The sequence below is a fragment of the Ascaphus truei genome, chromosome 14, assembly GCF_040206685.1.
Source record: "Ascaphus truei isolate aAscTru1 chromosome 14, aAscTru1.hap1, whole genome shotgun sequence".
Classification (NCBI taxonomy): domain Eukaryota; kingdom Metazoa; phylum Chordata; class Amphibia; order Anura; family Ascaphidae; genus Ascaphus; species Ascaphus truei.
Window position 1 is genome coordinate 27036258 of NC_134496.1, and position 25102 is coordinate 27061359.

The following is a 25102-nucleotide window of genomic DNA, read 5'->3' on the forward strand; positions in this document are numbered from 1 at the left end:
ATAATGTTTCACAAGGGGAGCCAAAGGAGGCGCCACAGCTGCTGACAAAGGGGGAGAGCCGGGTCAGTTGTCCGAGCCCAGCGGGTGAGGGGGGCCCAATCGGCTGGCGCTGGAAATTGGGCCAGGCCCAACTTCTGCATCCGGCTGCATGGTCCCCCGCAGTCACCGGGTCCCAGATCTCCTCAGCTCCTGCCTCTCTTTTTCCCCCTCTCTTTCACCGTGTGTGCGCCGGAAGCTGGATTGGACTTCTGGCCAAACCCAGCTTCCGGCGCACACCGGCAGAAGAGGGACACGGCGGGGGACAGTAAGAGACTGGCACGCAGCTGGAGAGACGCCCCCAGGAGCTGGGGACAGCCTGGACCCGGTAGCTTCAGACCGCCAGCAAGGTAAGTGTGTGTTGCATTTTGCGTGTGTGTTGCATTTTGTGTGTGTTACATTTTGTGTCTGTGTTAAATTTCGTATGTATTGCATTTTGTGTGTGTGTGTTGCATTTTGTGTGTTGCATTGTGGGTGTGTTGCATTTTGTGTGCTTGTGTAAGTTGCACGTGTGTGTTACATTTTGTGTCTGTGTTAAATTTCGTATGTATTCCATTTTGTGAGTGTGTGTAGCATTGTGCGTGTGTTGCATTTTGTGGGTGTTGCATTTTGTGTGTGTCTTGCGTTTTGGTGTGTGTGTGTTCCGTTATGTGTGTGTCGCATTTTTTGTGTGTGGGAGGACGCTTATTGTTGTGGGGGGGATTGTGTGGATATTGTGGGAAGGGGAATTGTATGAGTATCGGAGGGGGGAGGGGTTTTGGTCAGTGGGGGGAGGGGAGAATGAGTGTGAGGAGAGGGGGGGATTGAGGGAGTGGGTTTGAATGAGAGGGGTGTAATTAAGTGTTAGTGGGGGTGGCAGGAGAATGAGAGAAATACATGGGGAGAGGGGGGAGAGTAGAGGAGGTGGCTCATGAGGGTGCAAAAGGGCTTGCAAGACCACCGATACGTGGGGGGGGGGCACTGGTCGAAACTCTAGTCCTGGGACCCAGGAAATCTGTCGGCGGCCCTGGGAGGAGTTATAGGGAAAGGTTCTATGTAGAGACGGGCGAAGATGTCAAAATTTGAGCCACACATTCCTCATTGGATTTTAAACAAAATTAGGGTTTCAGAAGGATATTGCTAATCTGTTTGGACAGTTAGAAATTTGTGCTTCTCAATCCGCCATCATTTTCCTTTCGCGCAAATATCATAACAGCCACCCGTGCAAATGCTGTAACATTAGATTCACCTAAAAGTTCCAGACCCTAAAATATGAGTTTTTTCCAGGAGAGAGCCCTAAAGGAAATACCAGTTTTCCTATAGGACCCATAACCCATGGAATCTGAGTTTCCTGGTAGTTTCTGCACCTAACTATAAAAAATAAACATAATTTACTATGAACACAAATGAAAACAATGGTGGAGATGTTACATGGCTGAGTAATTTTAACTTTACTAAAGCCCCAACGTATGTTGCCATTAGATAATTGCTGCTTTTGTTTTACCCCCTTCAGTCCCCCCTGAGAAATGTCCACACTGCTTATTATTTGTGACCTGCTCTGACATTGCTGCTGCATATAAAGGACCAGAAAGGCGCAAACCTGTTATTGACTTAAGCCTTAATTTTTAGCTGGTATCTTCAGTGCTCAATAACAAACGTTACTACGTTTGTCTTCAGCCGCCAGGGACCCTTGCGTTAGTATAACAGACGTTAGGGCTAATAATATGCAAACGTGGTGTTCCCTCTAACAATGCCTATCCACAGAGCTATTTATAGTCCCACGGGCTACATATATCGCCTGAATCCTCCCTTCAAACAACACGTGGAGAGCCACCTGTGCTAAAAAAGGAGCACGCCTGAGATACCTGGGAGACATGCTCACAGAATATGCAAAGTATATTGTAATGACTCCTATCTCTCTATCTCTCTCGTGTGTAGAATGATTTGCCAAGTCTGGAATATATCTCCTCTGAATATTTATAACATCTTCATTAGAGGTATAAGGAGCAGTAAATACCTTCCCTTCTAAAGTCAAATAGCTGTGTGTGTGTGTGTGTGTGTGTGTGTGTTGATGCTGCTTCACCATATTGATGACATATTGTGACACTGTTGGACGTCACGCTGTTGATATCCTAACTGGGGCACTGCTTGTTTTCGTTGATGTACAGTAATGTCACATTCCCCTTGTAACAGGGACTTATCCCTATTTAAATAAAAGCCTCCAGTGGTCTGGGAAATTCAGCAGAGAGCTGGTTAATTGTAGCTAGTCAATTAACCAGCTCTGCCTGGGTAATCAGACAAGGGTAAAAAAAAAACCCTGCTTGGAACAGACCCAAAGACTCCTTCACACAGTCACAACTGAGCTGACAGAGGAGATGAAGTCTTGAGCACACAGGAGGGCTGTGTGCTGACAACAAGACACCAGACAACTATCCAGAACCAGAGACTGACCTGAAGGGCCACCTGCTTTGAGGCACTTCTTGAGACTTTGGGGTGATCGTCTGGTAAGGGGCTTTTCCTCCCAGATAGGGACTTGGAAGTTAGCCCATACACGGGGATAGGCTGTTTGTTTCTTTGTATTTATGTTTTGCCTTAAACTGCTGTTTAAAGTGACAGGCTTAATAAAGCCATGTTTAATTTCCCCCAAATCGGTCTCCCTGAGTACACCTCTGCACAGGTCTCTTACACCCCTCTAACAATTATTTTAAAAAAATGAGTAAGAGGATTCTATGGCTAAGAAATCCATTACGAGTCTCTATGGCACTGACATGCCATGTAATGGTGAACATTACAAATTCAACAGATTAATAAATACATTTCAGATATTTCCACTTATTTCTATAAAATGGGGTATCATTACTGAAACAAAGGACAAGGTAATGTTATTAATACACTAGTGTACTAAATGGGCAATGTTTTCTCTATGTATAGGAAAGTCTAACAATAGTAATTAAGCGCACTGACTTTGAGACATTCTGCAGTAACATCATTCTTTGTGATCATTCTTTTCAATGTGTTAACTAGAAGACTTGTGAAAATCACTTGTGGGTGATGATATTTTTATTCTGTCCCAAAAGAGGCAATATCCATGTCACTCATTGTCAGACTTTTAAAGCAGCAGTAAATTGAAATGTTTAGCTTGTCCTACTGCTCCCTATATTCCCTTCTATTGCTCCCTATAACTCCTCCAATTTGCTCCATATAATCCCTCCCCATAACTCATCTTATTGCCCCATGTAATCGCGCCCTACAATTTATTCTAATTCTAATCCATCTAAATGCTCCCGATAACTCCTCCTATTGTCCCATATAACAGCTCTCAATAATTCCTCCCTTTTCTCCATATAAAATGCACCTGTAACACCCCTTTATCTCCATATTACTCTTCCCTGTTACTCCCTATACCTCCTCCTATTACTCCATATAACTGCTCCCTATAACTTCTCCTATTACTCCATATAACTGCTCCCTTTCACTCCTCCTATTACTCCATATAACTGCTCCCTTTCACTCCTCCTATTACTCCATATAACTGCTCCCTTTCACTCCTCCTATTACTCCATATAACTGCTCCCTATAACTCCTGCCTGTGGGGTGAGCGACACTTCCCACAGATGGTACTTTTCACACGAGGGATGTGGATCTGTGGCCTGCACCCAACTCCGTGCATGCACTCGATGTCTGCATTTCCTCTTGTATCAGCCCTGGGAATGAGACTTAATTTACCGATTCATTTACTCTGTACAGTCTCATAATGTGTGATTATAGAGTCAACACACGAAACATCACTCACCCATTCACTGCCAAAGAGGCCTGCAACACAGCATTACATAAAGCATATCTCTTGTTCTCCTTTCTCACTTACCCCCTCCTTTCTGTCACATCCCCCACCTTTCTCTCTCATACCCCCGTCCCTGCTTTCTTTCTCACATCTCTCTCTCCCTCCTTTCTCTCTCACACCCCCTCTCCCTCCTTTCTTTTTCACATCCCCCTCTCCCTCCTTTCTCTCTCACACCTCATCTCCCTCTATTCTTTCTCACATCCGTCTCTCCTTCATTTCTCTCTCATGCCCCCTCCATTGTCTCTCTCAAATCCGCCATTCTCCCTCCTTTCTCTCTCACATCCCCTTTTTCCCAATTTCTCTCATGTCCCTTCTCCCTTCGTTCTCTCTCACATCCCCGTCTCCCTCCTTTTTCCTCTCACTTCGCCCTGTTACTCCTTTCTCTCACATCCGTCTCCCTCATTTCTCTCTCACATCCCTCTCTCCTTCCTTTTTCCTCACATTCCCCTTCCTCTCCTTCCTCTCTCACATCCTCCTCTCCCTCTTTCTCTCTCATACCCCATCTCCCTCCTGCTTCACTCTCATTCTACCCTTCCTCCTTTCTCTCACGTCCTTCTCTCCCTTTTTTCTCTCTCTCATCCCCCTTCCCATCCTCTCTCTATTATCCCTGTCCCGCTTCTTTCCCCTCTCCCTGCTTTCTCTCTCACATTCCTCCACCTTCCCTTTTCTCTCTCATATCCCTCTTTCCCTCCTTTCTCTCTAACATCCCCGTCTTTCTAATTTCTCTCTCATACCCCCCTCTCCCTTCTTTCTCTCTCATATCCCCCTCCACCTCACCTTTCATAGCACCCTCTCCTTTCCACAGCTTACAATATAAAACAGACTTGATAACTTTTTACAATTCTACAGACTATAGGCCATTCATCCAGAATTCCTATCCCTTGCGGGGTCACTTGTGTTACATGTTACGCATGTGCAGTGCAGGTTTATCAATCATTCTGACACATTGCTTTATAAAAAAAAAATCTAGAACAAAGTATATACCACAAGGTATATAATAAAAAAAATGCAAACAATGTAGGTCGTACATCATCGCCTAAGAAGAATTAACTCTAAAGCAAAAAAGAACATTTTAATGTAACCCACTGTTCCTACCAGCAACACAGGCTTACTGCCCCTAGCAGGTTCCTCTCTACAGAACAGACGACTTTAGCCAGCCAGTAGGAAGGCGGACTACGAGAGAGAGAAGCTGTTAAGAAGGGGCGGCCATGACAGTTTTAGTCCCTGAAAGAACCCTGAAGAAGTTCTGGGAGTTGTTTGGAGGGAGCGCTGCACAGCTGGATGGATGTGTTCAGTGGAACCCAGCAGAGCGGACCAGACCGCAAGGAACAAAAGGGGAAAGAGAGAGCACTGTGCAACGGAGGCCTTGCCAAGCAGGACTGCGCGTCCGGTCGTGAGTGATTGAGAGACACAGCAGAGGATATCTCGCTCTGACTTTATTCATATTGGTACCGAAGCAACTTTGCGAAGGATATCTCGCTCTGACTTTATTCATATTGGTACCGAAGCAACTTTGCGAAGTACAGACCTGCAATGAACATATATTATCTAACGATCTCCAACGGGTGGGCCAACACCCCTCCTAGGACTTAGAGACCTGCAAGACTAACACATATTTGCACAGCGATCCTCTTGTATTGTATTATAAATATGTAATAGTGTATAAGGTGATCCTGCACTTAAGTATCACAGTGTCAGGTTGTCTAAAATGTATACCTCCATATATAAAATCTGTTATAATTCAATACAGTTGTGTCCAGTTGCTCCGGCCCCACCTCATGTATCGCACACTGTTATGTATGTATGTATGTAGCCAGGTATCCCCTGGGCTACTAATCCTCTGCCTAACACGTAAGTTCTGGTACCAGCGCAGGCAGTGTTAGGGTTAAATCTGCCCATGCTCCTGCAGTAAACAACTCCCTTGAGTGACAGGGGGGGTGGGCCTGAGGCCGGGGTACTGCCCTATCGGGTTCAGACCTAGGACCCTCCCCTGGATACAAAAGAGGATGCAGCCTAAATTCTAGTCTGTTCTGTGCAGAGTTGGAAGTGAGGAGCCAGGGCTCTGGTTCACCTTCCTTCCCCTCCCTCAGGGGAGTGGGATCGGTTACCCATATTCCACCAGGGAGTGTGGGAGTCAGGGATAGACCTTTGGGAGCCCTGAGGGTTGAGTCCAGGGACAAAGAGAGCAGCAAGCTGTGAGGTGATCTTCTGCTGGGTTATGTAGGGTCAAGTGGAAGTGAATCTCTCTTGCTGAGAGAGTATGATGTGATGTGTGCTGGATACATAAACATCAAGTTGCTGTTCCTCACTCACGCTTCCTCCCTCTCACTCATGCTTCCTCCCTGGCTGCTCCTGCTCATAATAATAATAGCATGTTCTTGTATAGCGCTGCTAGTTTTACGTAGCGCTTTACAAAGACATTTTGCAGGCACAAGTCCCTGCCCCATGGAGCTTACAATCTATATTTTTGGTGCATGAGGCACAGGGAGATAAAGTGACTTGCCCAAGGTCACAAGGAGCCGACACTGGGGAATTGAACCAGGTTCCCCTGCTTCACACTCTCAGTGCCAGTCAGTGTCTTTACTCACTGAGCCGCTCCCTCTCCCGGGTGTGGGTGTGAGAAGCTGCAGTGGTGGGCTGGCCAGTGCCATGTGGGCGGAAGTTGGGCCCGCACTTTCGGGCTCCCCCCACATTATGTGGTTTAGCGGGACGGTGATTATGCCCCTGCCTCTTGCTATACAAAGTAACGTCCGGTCTGCTTTCCCCATTGCTTTGTTACATTGCTGCCTACTTTTAAGTCTGCTGAAATAATGACTCTCAGGTCCCTTTTCTCTACAGTAGTTGACATTCTAGTGACATTAATCCTAATACATCATTGGAAAGGGCAAGACGACATCTCTTGAAATAGGCAAACATAAAAAAACAATGGAGATCAGTGCAGACTGCTGATCATTCTGATACTTTATTGCTCATAATAAAGATGTATTTATATAGCATAGATACAATAGGAAATATAAACAGCACCCTATCCACCCTTAACTACTCTTCTTCTACACGTATGTACATTGCTTTATGACTGTACCATCGTTTAAATACAGAAATATTTTGCTATAACCATTTCAGTGCCAGACAGACCAAAAATGCATTGTGAAGGAGGGAACTGGTGTCGTGACTATTTCTCGTGGAAGGTGGTGGTTGATCATAAATTATTTGGCCACATTGCTGCCGACAGGGAGGGTGGGGGAAGCACAGAGATATCTTTCCCAGAACCCAAGGCACAGGGGGCGTAGCCCGTTGGTCTGATCCTGGAAGTTATACTCTGCCGGAATTCGGGCCCAACTTTTGATATCCGATGCCTTGGTGGGCCCCACTTCATCGCTGGCTAGGGCCTTGAACCCCGCTTAATAGGTATGGCCTGGCGAGTGAAAGTGAGGGGGGAGGGTGAGAAAGTGAGGGAGAGTTGGAGAGAAGAGAGAGGTAGAAAAGAGAGGGGAAGTGTGAGAGAGTGGGGGGAGAGTAGAAAAAAGAGAGGGGGAGAATGAGAAAGAGAGGGTAGAGGGGAGATTGGGAATGAGATGGGACCTCAGGGCCCTGCCTGCTGCTAATACAAATACATGTCTTTGGTAAGTGTTCCAATTAGAGGTTAATTAAATGGACAGATTCCCGTCAGCTGCAATTTATCTTTGCCGGGTGTATCAGATTTGTCACAGTATATAAAATCTATCTTTTTTGTCGTAGACCTGAAGGATTTGTTAGATACACACTAATATTCCAAGAGGTTACAGGAGCTGGTCTTGGCTGTATTGTTAACCCGGCATATTTTTCTTCTCTCTCTTTAGGGGTAAGACAGGAAGGTTGTTTTCAAATGTTCTGCCATCTTCACAAGTTTTATTTCGATAAAATGTGCATGAATATTTGCCATCTGTAATTGCAATTAAAACGCATTGGCAGACAATGGGGGCCGTGTACTAAGCGTCATAAACTGCTCTTTTGGTGCAAAATTGGAACATAGAACGGTTATTTAATTTATACTTGTGTGCACCTGTGTACAGATCTGAAATGTCTAAATCTGCACAATCAATGGCAAATGTGTGTTTTTCAATTAATTTGACTGCGCTGGGCGTATTGATGTAAATTGTAGTTACTAAACAAGTAATATTTCTGTGTGCCTCAAAAAAAGTAGAATGTGCATTAAAATCATCCACCAAGTTGAACCTGGCATAAAACCTAAAAAAATGATAATGTTTGTATTGTCAGTGCAGAATTAAGATGCTATATATCAGCGTGGATTTTTCATTTTATAGATTCAAAAATGTATTCTTTTCACAGCATGGTTATTATAAATAATATTATACTGATTTATATTTACTAATACTATTTCAAGTTAAAAAAATACAATTTAAATTTAAAACAGAATTGCGTATCAATCAGATATTGAACATGACACAAAGAGCCAAAATTCATTTCCAACAACAAATTGCACATCATGGGTAAAAAGTCATGACCTTCATACATACGAGGCACATTCTAGGTTATATTTCCATTACTTACAGTATTAGCACTAACATTTTGTTGTAGAAAAAAAATCTAATATAATCTTAATACATAAGCCGTACAGTACTGAGAACAGCACTGCTGGCTTCCAGCAAATGTACAACATTAACCGCAGAAAGGGGTCTAAATACTGACTGCCTTTGTCGTTGCATTTTTCTGATAAACCTGGTGTTTTTTGCTGCTCTAGTGCCCGAGTTTAACATGAAAAAAGGAGCAAATTACCGGCGACAAAAAGAAATGCCTTTATTTTTATTGGGGTTTGCCTAATGTAATTCATGAACGCAAACTGTTACTCCCCTGGCAGCTGACGAGACATGTTTAATAATTAACATGACCTACCACCTCTCACTGATTTTCTGCCACCTCTCCCTGAATTGAGTCCGTCTCTCATTTTTAGCATCAGCGTCTCTTGGACGTCAGTGGGGAATCGGTAAGAAAAGGTGGATTTTCATTAAAAGATGGTTTCTTTTGATCCAGAATCCTCACATCTCCCACGTCCTTAGAGGTGACCTCTCTGAAATAAGGGACATGTAGTCTTGATGTTAGGAGGGACATAACAAAGGTCTGAATGGATCCAGTTCTCCGTCACAAAGCAGGTGTGAGCTATAATTGTGTTAGTTGGAGTCTAGTGTATGTAATGGGGGAAAAAGATCAACAATCATATTATCACTGATCTGTGTATGAAAACCCACTGATAGGAACAACATCTTGTTAAAGTAGCTTAGGGTTTTCACCCCTATACTTACCACACAGCCAAGGCTGAGGGTGAAACGAATTGTTCAGATGACACCTTGCATGAGAATAGAGCTGTTCAAATTGTAGAAGGAGGATTTTCTAAAAAGGAACGCCTGGAGACTAAAAAATAAGTGGATAACATCCCAAAACAAAGGTGCCCATTCTATAAGCATTCATTAAAAAAAAAATCGCTGGGCCGTTTACGCCACCAGTTTTTATCACGGTATTCAGAAAGCCTCGATTACCTGTGATAGCAAAATTCCCAAAATGGGTGAGTAGCCGGCGACGTGATGATCGCCTCTCTCAAAAGGGCTAAGGCTGCGTCTCCACTGGCGCTGAGCACGCGGTGCTTGCCGAGGTTCCTTCTTCCAATGTGAATTCTTACGCCCCCGCTCATGCGGCGTATGAGCACATATGCTCTCCCAAGCTCGGCGCTTGGGGAGGCAAAACAAATTGAGATTGAAGGGCCCTCAGCAGAGGTAAGTGCACACAGAACACAGCCACACACTCACACACAAATAGCCCCGATCCATGCGCCCCGCTCCAGTTTGTAAAATTAGGCAGGACACCCTGCACTCATGCTGTGAGAGTTGGTGATGTCACCAACTCTCAAGCATGAGCGCAGTCAGCACCAGCGGGGATGCAGCCTTAGGCTGAGTCCATGGTCAGCGCTTATCCGCTGACCTGTGCTGAGGTGCGCTGACGCTTGTCAGTGAGCCCCTGCAGCCGCAATGAGAGTGGCTTTAGCATGGGCTCGCGCATGCTTCCGCAGGCGTGCGGAGGCATAGCTCTCAAATTTTTTTTAGTTTCGGCGCTCATGGGAGCACATGGCCGGTCACGTGAGCGGTTCGCCCAATGAGGGTGAACCAGCTCCCTGACGTCACTGGCCCGCCCCTTCCCCCGATGGCACGCGAACTTAGGCAAGGGAAAGCACCCGCTTTCCCTCAGCCTCAGCGCGCCTCCGCACGGCTGGAGTCACCATGGACTCAGCCTTACCCGCCGATTTGTTGAAGCTGCAGAGAGCACTGCACAGAGAGAGCTGCCTCTCCCTGCGCATATCTCACCAGCGATCGCAAGATTTTAATATACATTCTAAAACTAGTGTAGATGAGCAAGGGGTCTCCGGAGCTGATATTAATGGGCATGCAGGAAAAATGAATTTTTTTTTCTTCTAAGTTCTCTTTCGCCGCCTTATAAGCAGATTCTCCCCAGATTCACGCCAACTTTTCCTGGCGTGAGGATTTTGTGAGAAACTCGCCATTCTAGAGCTGCGATTAGCCTCGATAAACTAATCGAGGCTACTAGAATTGCACGAGTTTCAGAACCTGCTGATAAGTGGCTTATCGCCGGTCACCCGGCGATCTTTTTTGACGGCTGAAAAAAGGGGCGGTTCATGCCTCTATCACCCACTTACCGAGGCTTACAGAATAGCAGTAGGCATTTTGGCCGAAGAGGACTCTAAGTGGCTTACCAAGGCTTATAGAATAGGCCCCAAAGTCTTTTGAAAACAGTTTGAAATCAAATGAACACCCTTCGTTTCCACGTGTGATACCAATGTTAAATGCATATGGAAAATTGTGTATAAGTATTTACCATTACTCCAAAATGATCCAATTCATGGCCAAACGGTCTCTATTCTCATACAAGAGGAGCACAAACATTAGTATTTGGCTGCTTAGAGCAGACGTAAAACAAGTGAAAAATAGAACTCCGTTCATAGGTAAACCCCAATATGGAACATATCCTTGTCAAAACTACATGAACTGCAATGGTATAATGAAAGAAAACTGTTATCCATCCATCCATCGGTACGAAGATAATGCATAGAAATGTCAATACCTGTGATAGTAAAAATGTGATTTACCTCCTGAAATGCCCATGTGGTGTTGGGTATGTTGGTCAAACATCTAGGCCAATTAAAACAAAAATCTTGGAACATAAATCAAGTGTTAGACATGATGACCCAAATAACAGAGAGACCTCTGTGGGAAAACATTTTGTATAGTATTTGAATAAATATACTGCTTCACAAATGACATGGCAGATTCTTGAACAAGTAACATTTCATGCAAGGGGAGGAAATACCACAACGTTACTGCTCATAAGGGAGATGTGCTGGATAGACATATTAGAGACATTGTATTAATGGTCTCAATGATGAGATTGGATACAAATGTTTCTAAGAATGATGTATCCTATTTTTATTATTTCAGAACCAGTTTTCTATGGGACAGTGAAAGAAAGTATCTTCCTGCATGTTCCCTATATGAAAGCTAATAGCCAATATGTATAACTAATATCTGATCAATATAATGCAGTTGTCTACAAAATGTCTGTAATTAGGGTTCTGTCTAGTTATTCTAAGATATAAAATGTTAATATATATATATATTTTTGACTCCCACTACAACATTGTGACTTTGGTTATCACACGGTGGCTCTAATATTATGTTATTGCTGAGTTATACTATAAGACTTTCACTTGAGGTAGATATGATGATATTTAAATCATATACTGTACACTATTTATTTGCACTTCAATTGGCATTGTTGTCACATTGTTTATTTGCGTTATGTCAACAGTATGTTTCACCGCCGGTGTTTCCAATGTATATAAAAGACAATGTGGGTAAGGCTGGGGCCATGGTACCATGGTACCGTGCTGAGCGAACAGACTGCTTTAAGGCAGTGTTTGCGTCCGGGTGCGTGTGTGCAGAAGCGGGAGGGGGCACGCAGTGCGCAAGAAATCAGTTCAAACTGATTTCTTGGCGCGACAGGCCGATCACGTGAGCGGTTCGCCCAATGTCGGTGAACCAGCTCTCTGACGCCCCCAGAGCACACCCCACATGGCCCGGCACGGCACCTCGACCATGGTCAGGGAAGGCACCCGCTTTCCCACAGCCCCTGCACGCCTCCACGCGGGCAAAGGCACCATGGCCCAGTCTTTACATGTCTTTATTACCTGACGAAGGAAGGTTTATGCCCCAGAAACATAATGCCTCCTTCTCTGCACATCTATATATAAGATGGAATATTTGCGCAATTAGCGCCCAGTCTCCTGTCTGGGTTGCTACTTTCTATCTACGCTGCAATAAGTAGATTGTACCAGGACAGAGAAGGAGGTGATCGGAAGAACTTGCATCAAAGCAAGCAAGAGGAGGTTTTTAATTATTTGCTGTATACTGCACCGACACACTTTATTCGAGCAAATACCCAGTATGTACCTGGCAGATACCTGGAATGCGCCGCTCCTCACCTCTGACAAGCCCCGTTGCGTTTGCCTTCCCAGCCTGGGTTCATGCCTGGCTGACGGGCGGCTGATCTGTTAAATGATAATGATTAGGATTTAATAGGCTGCAATGCTTCGCGTGTCTACCAGATGGCATAAATTCATGAATTGTAATGCAGTATATATATATATACTGTGCAGTATTGCAGCCAGTGGGAATAAAATGCTTCAATCCCTTGCTGGAAAATACCTCAATGCACTCGGGCAGAAAACAGTCACAAACCTCAATACACCCGGGTATACCCGAATTCGTGGGACTAGCCGAGCTCGAATAAAGTGTCGCCAGTGTAGTTAGTGGAAGACGCCCAACTTATTCTGTTTTAGATGACACTATTCTTTTGCAGTGTCATCTCCCCACCACGTAGATTTCCCCTGTTCTTTTTCCCCCCTTGAGCTTTGCAGCAGAAAGTTGATCCAAATTGAATATTGATTGGGAGCATACACTAAATAACCAGCCCTTAAGATAGGAAATCTATTAAGGGCTGATCAAGAAAAGTTAAAAGATTTCAGCTGTCCCGAGCCATTGTTTAACAGAAGAAAATCAATGATGCCATTAATCCTCTGTATAAGACCAAGAGCTTCACTGACCTAGAAGAATATTGAGTTGGTGATTTCTTTCTTTTCTGCTGTTGTAAAGGACAGATTCAGAAAAAGGGAAGGTTCAATGTAGGATTTGCCACTGATATTACGATCGCAATACAATTGACCCTGAAATAATGGAGCAGACTTACGAATATGGATTTCAATGTATCTTTAAATAAATAAGCTCATGTTGGGCACACCGTGTGAAGAAGGCAGTGTCAATCATCTGGATTGGGTCTCATTCATTAAAGGATGTCATTAGGATGCAGTCTCACTCATTGGAAGGCAGTCTCACTCATTAGCAGGGTGTCTCTGTGTTTAGGCGTTGGTATCATTCTTTGGAAAGTGATATCACTCTCTGTCCGGCAGTTTCCCTCACAGAAGGTAAGCCTCCCTCATTAGGCGTGGTTTACACTCACCATAAAGGTAGTCCCATCCACTGAATGGTTTCTTATTTATTAGAAAGGTGTCTCATTCATGAGAAGCAGTCTCATTCATCAGCATGGTCTCATTTATTTGGAGTGTCTCACTCATCAGGAGGGTGTCCCACTCAGAAGGTAGTCCATTCGTCATGAGTGTGTCTTATTACGGATGTGTCTGACTCATCAGAAGCCAGTCTCAGTCCTTAGGGGGGTGTCTCACTCATTAGGAAGCTCTCTCACTCATCAAGAGACTGTCTCACTCATCAGGAGGGTGGCTAACTTATTAGGAGGGTGGCTAACTTATTAGGAGGGTGGCTAACTTATTAGGAGGGTGGCTCACTCATTGGAAAGTATCTGTGATTGTGAGAGATGGGATTAGACACTATCCCCCTCAATCAATCTTCTCTCAGAAAACTGGAGTGCTGGTTTTTAGCCCAGGTGTGTAATATAAAAGGAAGAAAACATATATCGTGTAATAGAGCACATACACTGCCAGTGTGTTTTGTGTCCGAGTTCAATCATTCAGCGCACATGCCCCCAATTGGGTTAAAACAAAAGCAAGTCTGGAGATGTATTTATATTTGTAAACGCTATGGAAGAAACTGTGCCTGTCAGCAGGGTAACTCTCACAGCGTGGAGATGTCCCTCTGTAGGTTTCCTCAGATTTGTCCCCTCCTGGATAGATGTATGTATGTATGTATGTATGTATGTATGTATGTATGTACGTATGTACGTAGCGTTAGGTCCGGAAATAATTGGACACTGACACAATTTTCATCATTTTTTCTCTGTACGCCACCACAATGGATTTGAAATGAAACAACCGAGATGCAATAGAAGTGCAGACTTTCAGCTTTAATTCAAGGGGTTGAACAAAAATATCGTATGAAACGTTTAGGAATTGCAACCATTTTCATACACAGTCCCCTTATTTCAGGGGCTCAAATGTAATTGGACAAATTAACACAATCATAAATAAAATATTCATTTTTAATATTTTGTCGAGAATCCTTTGCAAGCAATGACTGCTTGAAGTCTGGAATGCATGGACATCACCAAACGCTGGGTTTCCTCCTTTGTGATGCTTTGCCAGGCCTTTACTGCAGCTGTCTTCAGTTGTTGTTTGTTCGTGGGTCTTTCTGCCTTAAGTTTTGTCTTCAGCAAGTGAAATACGTGCTCGATCGGGTTTAGATCAGGTGATTGACTCGGCCATTGCAGAATATTCCACTTCTTTGCCTTAAAAAACTCCTGGGTTGCTTTCGCAGTATGTTTTGGGTCATTGTTCATCTGTAAAGTGAAGTGCCGTCCAATCAACTTCACTGAATTTGGCTGAATCTGAGCAAACAATATATCCCTATACACTTCAGAATTAATCCGGCTGCTTCTGTCTTCTGTCACATCATCAATAAACACTAGTGACCCAGTGCCATTGTAAGCCATGCATGCCCATGCCATCACTGCCTCCACCGTGTTTTACAGATGATGTGGTATGCTTCTGATCATGAGCCGTTCCAAGCCTTCTCCATACTTTTAACTGCCCATCATTTTGGTACAGGTTGATCTTAGTTTCATCTGTCCAAAGAATGCTGTTTCAGAACTGGGCTGGCTGTTTTAGATGTTGTTTGGCAAAGTCTAATCTGGCCTTTCTATTCTTGAGGCTTATGAATGATTTGCACCTTGTGGTGAACCCTCTGTATTTGCTTTTCTCTTTATGGTAGACTTGGATAATGATATGCCTACCTCCTGGAGAGTGTTCTTCACTTGGCTGGATGTTGTGAAGGGGTTTTTATTTACCATGGAAAGGATCCTACGATCATCCACCACTGTTTCTTCCGTGGACGTCCAGGCCTTTTTGTGTTGCAGAGCTCACCAGTGCGTTCTTTTTTTCTCAGAATGTACCAAACTGTTGATTTGGCCACTCCTAATGTTCCTGCTATCTCTGTGATGGATTTTCTTTTTTTTTTTGCAGCCTAAGGATGCCTTGTTTTACTTGCATTGAGTGCTCCTTTGACCGCATGTTGTGGGTTCACAGCAACAGCTTCCAAATGCGAATGCCACACCTGGAATCAACTCCAGACCTTTTACCTGCTTAATTGATGATGAAATAATGAAGGAATAGCCCACACCTGTCCATGAAACAGCTTTTGAGTCAATTGTCCAATTACTTTTGGTCCCTTGAAAAAGAGGGGGCTACATATTAAAGAGATGTAATTCCTAAACCCTTCCTCCAATTTGGATGTGAATACCCTCAAATTAAAGCTGATAGACTGCACTTTAAGCCCATATTCATTATTTAACTGTAACTTGAATTTATTTTGGTACACAGCCGAAATAACAAAACTTGTATCAGTGTCCAATTATTTCCGGACCTAACTGTATATATGTGTGTATGTATATATATATATATATATATATATATATATATATATATATATATATATATATATATATACAGTGTTCGACAAACCTATACATTTGCTCGCCCCGGGCGAGTGGATTTAACCCCCGGGCGAGTAAATATTGGCCCAAGTAGCACACGTTTGGTACTAGGTGGCGAGTAGATTTATTTGTGTGGCGAGTCGATTTTTTGGTGATTTGTCAACCACTGTATATATATATATATATATATATATATATATATATATATGTGTGTGTATATATATATATGTGTATATATATATATATGTGTATATGTATATATGTGTATATATATATATATATATATATATATATATATATATATATATATGTTTATATACTTATTAAGGTTATGGTGGGTAAAAAAAGTGACAAAAACCCTCCACAGTAAAGCATAAAGCAACTGTAAATATTCCTGTATATTCATTTGCATGTCTTAGACAGGTCTGCAACCCTGTCTTTCACCATTTTCACCCAGCACACAGCACTTCCACTGCAGTAAGGGATTCTGGGAAATGACATGCAAATGAGCACACCGTGCCACCGTTTATCTCAAGCTCACATTACATGAGCAACCCTTAGCCAATGCATGCTGCTTTAGACACAGCTTTTAAGCAAGGGCTTGGGAGATGCAAAGCCAGTAAACCCACTCACAGACATGTTTCAACCTTGATGGGTATGCTCATGTAATGTGAGCTTGAGATAAAAGGTGGCACTGTGTGCTCATTTGCATGTCATTTCCCAGAATCCCTTGCTGCAGTGGAAGTGCTGGGTAGTAATGGTGAAAGACAGGGTTGCAGACCTGTCTAAGACATGCAAATGAATACACAGGAATATTTACAGTTGCTTTATATATATATGTATATATGTATATATGTATATATGTATATATGTATATATGTATATATGTATATATGTGTGTATATGTATATATATGTATATGTGTATATGTATATGTATATATGTGTATATGTATATGTATATATGTGTATATGTATATATGTATATACGGGTGGCAGTCAAGGAATTATCACCATCAGGGATAAAAGGAAGAGAAAGAAAAAAACGATAGTGCAGATGGTTTAAAGCATCTCTTCATATAAAAAAAAAACCCCAATAAAATGTGCACTTACTCCAGCACTTTAACAAGCATATAAAATTGGGAAACGGCTTCACAGCATATGGAATAGATACTGGGGTTCTGTGCAGGAGGTGGATGGGGGGGAAGTACTGCAATTGTGTACTGTGTAAGGAAAATGAAACCACCCCAATCAAGCCCTAAAGTTCTCCTCACTAGAACATTTAGAAACTTTAACCCACAACAGTTTCTGGCTGACTGTCACGTGTGCCCACCACAAACTGGACTAGACCGCGAGGCTGGAGGTGGGTCTTACTGTATATAACCAGCGCCCTACAACTGCGTGGGCAGGTCCAGATTGCAGAGTCGGGTAGCCGGGTCAGGGTAGGAAAGTGTAGAATGGGTTACAACTGACCTTATAGCGCTCTACCATTTCAGGGATGCCTTGTGGAAAAGATACAAAGTAACTGGCACTACCAAGGATCTTAATAACTAGAGATGCATGCGGAATATGTGCACAAGGCAAACAAGATATGCAAAAGCAAAATATTACTCTGACATCTTTGCCAGAATACATCAAACCCAGCTTCTGTAAGGTTATCCACAATATATTCCAGCCTTCTAGCTATCAACAACCAAGTAATATCACTAAGGAGGATATTACTCTGACAAATCCCACTGACATTGCAACTACATTCAATGATTACTTTGTAGGGGGTGCTACTAACTTATTAGCGAAACGCAAACCAAACCACAAACATGAACCTCATTCTGAGAGTACCCCTATAGCCCCACCCCCTCCCAACACTGCTCACAATTTTCAATTTTTCCCAGTATCTGAAGAGATTACACAAGTGCTCCTCAAATTAAAAATAAGCAGCCAAAGTGGACCTCACTTATGTAACTATGTATTTGTATCCATGTATTATTTGTCATCATAACTCTGTGTCCATGACATACTTGAAAACGAGAGGTAACTTTCAATGTATTACTTTCTGGTAAAACATTTTATAAATAAATAAATAAATAAAGGTCTGAAATATTGGAACATGTCCAGAACCCAAGTGAGCCAAATGTATGTTATCTGACATCCCTGCTTCTAATGCTTCTGCAAATAAACATCATTAGTTACCACCGATGAACCAAGATCCAACACTCAACCTCTTTATCATGAAACTCCCAGATACTGTGGGTGTGTTTGAGCTGCACCTCATTCCAGGCTCTCCTAATACTCGCTGGACCTGCCAAAGGCTGCGTCCATGGTGCCTTCTCCCGTGCTGAGGCGCGCGGAGGCTGAGGGAAAACGGGTGCTTTCCCTAGCCTTGGTCCGCGCGCCATCTGGGGGCGTGTCGGGGGCGTGTTGGGGGGCGGGCCAGTGACATCACGGAGCTGGTTCGCCCTCATTGGGGCGAACCGCTCACGTGACCGGCCCTGCGCTCCGGCGAGCGCCAAATCTAAATTTTGTATAAGACCTATGCTTCAGCACACTTGCGGAAGCGTAGGCGAGCCCCTACTAAAGCCGCTCTCATTGCGGCTGTAGGGGCTCACTGGTAAGCACCAGCACGCCTCAGCATGGGTCAGCGTGTAAGCGCTGACCATGCCCAAGGCCTAAGACAGCAGCCGAAGGGTACAAGCCGTGTGCTATCATTTAATATCGTTTTTTTTTTATTATATTTAACTCTGGAACCTTAACAATGGCTCCTTGTACTGTATATCTCACATTTGCAACCTTTGATCTTATTCCATATGCCCCGATCAGATACTTCTGAGGATATTGAATAAGCCCCTAATGTCCTCCATTCTCTTTCTGTATCCCTTACCCTTCCTACCTGCTCCCAACCCACTGTCAAAATGTCTTACTTTTTCATATCTCTACCCCTATTGCTGTGTGACTCTTTTCCAGCTCATTCTCACCTGCTATGTCTGTTCACTCAAACACTCACAAATCTCCTCTCAACATTGTGCCCCTTCCAGACAAACGCATGGTTAATCCCGTGGCTTTATACTCTCACCTATCCTTGTCATCACCTCCTTTTAAATTGCAAGCTTCTCAAAGCAGGGACATCATTTCCTACTGTTTCATTATGTTTTACGCTGCATGTTTTTTAATGTTTTGTTCTTGTCCTTACTCCCACATTGTACTGCGCGGCAGAATATGTTGGCACTATATAATATAGAACCACAGAACGCAGGATCTATATCTCCTAGGAGATTTTACCACCAGGATTGGGGCTGACTGAAAAACCTGGCCAATCAACTTATTGGGGTCTTGCAGGACGTTCCCTTACCTCCGTGAGCACCGGCAGTTGATACATTTTTACAAACAGGTGAGACGTGTGCCAGTAATCTGCTTGGAATGAGGAGATCAGTTAAGCCATTGACATTCCGGCCAATGGGAAAACTCCTGGCAAAGACGCGATTCTAGCAGAAGTGATCAAGCATGGATTTGTGTATTTATACTTCAGTTACACAAACTTCTCACCCTCTAATAGAAACAAGGAGCAAATCGTGTGATGTGGACATTATAACACTGTATAAGAACAAAGGTGATAGAAGTGACTAAGTGAATACATGTAATTATCATGGCATTTTCCTTTTATCACAGTCAAGAAGGCTTTTCCCCATGTTATACTCTACAGACAACTGATTCTGGCAGACTGCGTATATCCAGAGTTCAAGGCTGGTTTCAGGGCCTGTAGATCCATCATGGATGTGTTCTCAATCAAATACAAGAAAAATGCAGAGAGCAACAACATCTCTACACTGGTTTCCTTTATCTGACCAAGACCTTTGATTTTGTCAACAGAAAATGTTTATACAGGAAAAGATTGTATGTCCACCTGACCTTCTTAGTATAGTTTGCTGTGTTCATGATGTTATGCATGATATTGTCAACACTGATGCATCATCATCATCTGAGGCGTCTAAAATTCAAAGCTGAGTCAAGCAGAGCTGTGATCTTACACCAATTTTGTTTGGGATCTTCTTCTATTTCCTAGTATATGCTTTTGATTACTGAAAGAATCCACCTACAGTACACACAAAATCAGATGGCAAAGTATTTCATCTTGTGAACCTTATCGCTAAGACCAAAGTGCACTGAGTTTTGATTCGTCTGCTGCTTTTTGCTGACGATGCTGCCTTGATCTTTAACACCGAACGTGATCGGCAAAAGCTCTTCAGCCATTTTTCACTTGGCTGCCAAGAATTCGGTGTTACCATATGCATTGGGAAAAGCAACATCATGGCGCAGGGTATTAAAATACCACCAGTCATTACCAGAAATGACCTATGTATTGTTATAAACACATTTCCTACCCGGGCTGTCACTGACAATCTGTCTTTAGAAGCTCAACTGAACCGCATTGGGAAGGCGTCAACCGCCATGAGTAAATTATCCAAGAACGTATGGAATAACAAAAACTGAACAGTCAACACCATAATCGGAGTATATCAGGCTTTTGTTACCAGCACTCTCTTATATGGCAGTGAATGCTGGACAACATTTATACATCTCATTATTGGATTCTTTTTTCCAGACAAAGTTATGAAGACAGAGGTCTTGGAACAGGCCAGAATTCAAAGTATATTCTCCCTCCTTGGTCAACGGTAGCTTGGCCATACTCATATAATGGATGATCACTGTAATCCTAAGGATCTCCTGTGTGCTGAGCTCTCTGAGGTAAAAGACCTACTGGGCACCCTCATCTCCTTTATAAAGATTCCTACAAGAGGACATGATAGACTAGGACATATATTCAAAAGACTGGAAGGATTTCTCCAACTTTCAAAGTGCTTTGAAATTTCCATTTTGAAAGCCAGTGAAGTTGATGAAGAGAAAAGTGTAGAATAGAGAGAGGTAAAAAGGGGTCAAAGTGAAAATTAAACTTTGTACCAAAACACCTTCAAACGTCAGAAATACCTGAGATAATGTCTCCCGCGTGGGGACTCTATAGTCACCTCCATAAATGTTCCCAGATGTTACCATGAGCAGCGCAATCTTTATCTCTATCATCATATAAATAGAAGATAATAATGGGAATACTGTGCTTTCAATCACCCTTAAAGTCACACAGTGATCTACCTCACTCCTGGCTTCCAGTTTGCAAATATATTTTGCTTTCTCTTGAACATCTCGTGACTTTTTTAATGTATACGTGATTATCGTGCGTGACATCACAGACTTACAGCCATCTCAAAACTCCTACATATTAAGTTCATGCCTGACAATGAAAAAGAATTCTGCCGATCGCTACATTTGTATAATAAACTCATTGCAGGATTTATTTTTCCTGTTCCATCCTCTTTGCTGTCCCCATCATTTTCATTTCTCTGCTCTCCCAGCATGTCATGGAGATTTACGATGAGTGAAGGCAGTCGGATACATTGCCACAGTACAATAAACATCCACCTCGGGACTTTCCCAATAAGCACGCTGCAAAAATGCTGAAATGATGAGAAAAAAGAAGGGAGGGAGAGAAGGAGAAAGTGAGAGGGGATAGAGAGGAGGGGGAGAGAGGGTGAGGGGTACGGAGAGAGGAGAGGGAGAGAGAGGAAGAGCGAGAGAGAGGAAGTCTTACTTTTGTAAAGTCCCCAGGGACTTATGTCTTCATAATTTGTATTTATTTTCTTAAACTTGCAGAGAGCTTCCTGTGATCAAAACTGAACACACCTGAGATACCTGGGAAATATGCAAAGTGTATTCAAGACTATTGAATATCCCAGGTATCCCACGTGTTCAGTTTTGTGCACTGGTATCTCTCCACGTGCTGTTTAAAAGAGTGTTAACGGCCCGTTATTAGCACCGAGTTAACTGACCCCTGTGGATCTGGTCCTTGGTTTTCTAACCACCTCACCCTGATCACTGCATCATTGGGAGCGATGCAGCTTACTTTCAGTTTATGTCACTAACGGTACCATTATGCAGTGTATTCCTCGTGGCATTTGTTCTAGGGCTAAAATAATGATAAACCTAAGTCAAATCTATTCAATTGTGACAGCAAATAAAATGACTACTTGTGAGCACATTCACACGTCTCAGACAGTTCTGCGGCCCTGCCTTTCCCCATGATCTCTTAGCATACAGTGCTTCCACTGCCGCCAGGGATTCTGGGAAATCAATGATGATACAAATGTTTAAAGCTGCAGTGAGATTTTTCGCTTTACATGGCTAAGTGGCACTTACATCTCACTCCATGAAACCCAGTCACAAAGGGTTAACACTTCTGCATTTTCTACATGATGTGCCTGGGTTTCCCTTAACCCTTTCACTGCCAGATGTGAGAGGGCTAAAGGGTCGTCCCCTTCTAGGACCAAAGAGAACTAAGTAAAGACAGTGACGTTTCATAGGTTACATGCAGATGATTGATACATTTTAAAACAGAGAAGTATAAGTATTTTTAAATCATTATTTTACCACTTTTAACATTTCCACGGTAAACAAAGGTTTTTGTACAATCTTTATCTGATGTCTTCTGGTAATAAGATAGTTTGTCAGCCCTCAAAGCCCCAGATTAATGGCTCTTCTTGCTCTTCCTTACATTTGCAAAGTAATTCCGAAGCAGTTGTTAGTCAGACAGATAACCAGAAGGAGCTTATAGGCTGGAATTCAGTGTTCCCGGAGAAAAGCAAAACAAATGCAAATAAGTAAATCAGCTACTATATTATATATTATAATATATAACAATGTATAATCTCTCTCAGGAGATAAGATTACGCTAAGTTTTTTTTTTTTTTTTGTTAACCTGCGCCAAGTAGGACAGAACATGTAAGTTTGTTAGTGAATCTATGCTGTCCTGCAGTTTGCGTATTTCAGGTTGGTTTTGCTGATGTCCTGTATGACAAAAACCTGATACTATTGGCTTTCTTATCGGCAGTTTTGCACCGCCTGTGATGTACGAAGCCTCCGAGAATTATGGGAGCAGCGGGGTGAGCAGTGGCATGGACCCGTCTACCGGCAACCTGGGAAGCTCCATCTCTGCCTGCAAGAAGGTAAATTACACAGCAGGTGTATTCCAAGTGCTGCTTCCTACATACATCTGGTGTCTGAGAATAGTCTACAGCTGAAAGGGTTAACACGAAATGCCCCGATACAGGGTCTGTGATATGTGTTCCATGTATTTTTTATATGAACACATAATTAATGCTTAATGTTAACCTCATTATAAAATACAAAGTACACTCCTGTACATCGTACAACCTGCTAATCGAATCACTGTTATAAATTCAGTTCGACATTATGTGACCTGACTGTTTTGACAGCAGATAGTGCACATGTTATATATCCCATTATAATATTGCTCTGAGCAACGCATAATGTCAGTATAACCGCTCCCTATAACTCCTCCCCCAGCTGTTCCTATAACCGCTCCCTAAAATGCCTCCTCTAACTGTTTCTATAATCGCTCCCAGGGCCGCCAGCATTATTTTGGGGGCCCAGGACAAACTTGAAGAATGGGGCCCCTGCAAATGTTATGACATAATCACATTCGGTATACTTTGCCCCCTCATGTCTCTGTGTTCCCCCCTCCACCTAGTGTCTTTCTCTCTTCTCTTCCCCCTAATGTCTCTCTCTCACACCCTTTATGTCATTCCATCTTTTCCCCTTCTGTGTCTCTGTTCTCCCCTCGTGTATTTCTCTCCTCCCCCCAAGCATGTCTCTTTCCTCTCCCCCCCCCCCCCTTCAGCATGTTTCTCTCACCTCAGAATGTCTCTCTCCTCCCCCACAGAATATCTCTCCATCCCCCTATGAGGTTTTGCAAAATCCATCCCGGATTTTCTGAGTCCGGACTGGGATTTTGCTCTAGCTCTCCCTCTGTGGCAGGATCCTCCACTTTTGCTCCTGGCAGCTTCCTTTAAAAAGGACAGCCCTGTAAGCAGGAAGTTGCCGAGCAAAGTTTCAGTTCACGATGAGTACATGCAACACACTTAACTTTTGTCTTCCTCGATACCAGACCCGGTTACGTACCTCGACCACCCCTGTTTTCTGCCTGCCTCGACCTCTGCATCCACACCGACTACGCAACTCTGCTGCCAACCCTGACCTTCGGCTTACCACTCACTACTCTATCAGGACTCTGTCCCTCGGCTCAGGTCGGTTCTTTCATATTCCTACCTCAGCCCTGCGGGTCCGTTTCCTGCTTGAGACGAGCATTGTTACACTTTGCTTGGTCAAAACATGGACCCCACTGAGGTAGGACGAGCCGTTACCCTGCAAGGACAATACTTGGGGGATCTTGAGCAACGCCTCGCCCTACATGATCAACAACTGGCACAGATGTGTGAATCGGTGCAGGACTTAGTTACCCACTTTGGTAACCATCAGGCCTCGGTCCCGCTGCGCTCGGTGGCGCAGGCGGCCACACGCGAGTTCCCCACCAGCAGGGGAATCCTGCGGAGCCGGTCCCGGTCTCCCCTGGCTGCACAGCTTACTACACGCTGTGGCGCGTCAGCCGCTATGGGATACAAGAGAATGGTGTTCCCTAGCATTGACGCGTCACGTGGTGTGGCTGTGAGCCAATGGGAAGGGGAGGCTTCAGGAGGAGGAGAGGCTTTGGGGAGCGGGGAGGAGTGTGGAGTGAAAGCAGCGTGAGTGCCTGTCTGTGTGTGTGTCTGAGTGCGTGTCTGCCTGTCTGTGTGTGTGTATGTGTGTGTGTGTGTGTGTGTGTGTGTGTGTGTGTGTGTGTGTGTGTGTGTGTGTGTGTGTGTGTGTGTGTGTGTGTGTGTGTGTGTGTCTGCGTGCCTGCGTGTGTGTGTGTGTGTGTATGTATGTGTGTGCCTGAGTGCGTGAGTGCCTGCCTCTGTCTGTGTGTGTTTACTTTCCCGAGCCGTGGAGGGAGGGGGGGGAGAGTAGCGGGTCCCTCCGCTCAAGCCACGCCCCCCCTCCTGCCCACCTCCTGCTCCGGCTCCCACTCCCTACAGACCGCATATCGCGGTCTGTGTCTGTCAGCGCCCCGCCTGTCTGCAGTGCGGGAGCGCTGACTCTGGGAGCGGGGCCTTAGCCTCAGCCGGACTTGAAGGCTGCAGATGCGGTTCCAATACCGCTTCCCTTATCTCCTGTGATCAGAGAACCTCGGATCCCGACTCCCCTACGGTATGGGGGGGACCCTATGGCATGCAGGGGGTTCCTTAATTAATGCTCAATCCAATGAATTACAACCGTCCATGTT

General features: G+C 43.9%; 1 protein-coding gene across 2 annotated transcripts in view; it reads left to right on the forward strand.

Annotated features, from left to right (window-relative positions):
- Positions 1 to 25102, forward strand: part of SPHKAP (SPHK1 interactor, AKAP domain containing) — a 141752-nt gene that overhangs the window by 29076 nt on the left and 87574 nt on the right. For both annotated transcript variants that reach the window (XM_075570162.1, XM_075570164.1), the window contains exon 2: positions 22811 to 22925. In XM_075570162.1, coding sequence (XP_075426277.1) covers positions 22811 to 22925 — 115 coding nt within the window. The remainder of the gene's footprint in view (positions 1 to 22810; positions 22926 to 25102) is intronic.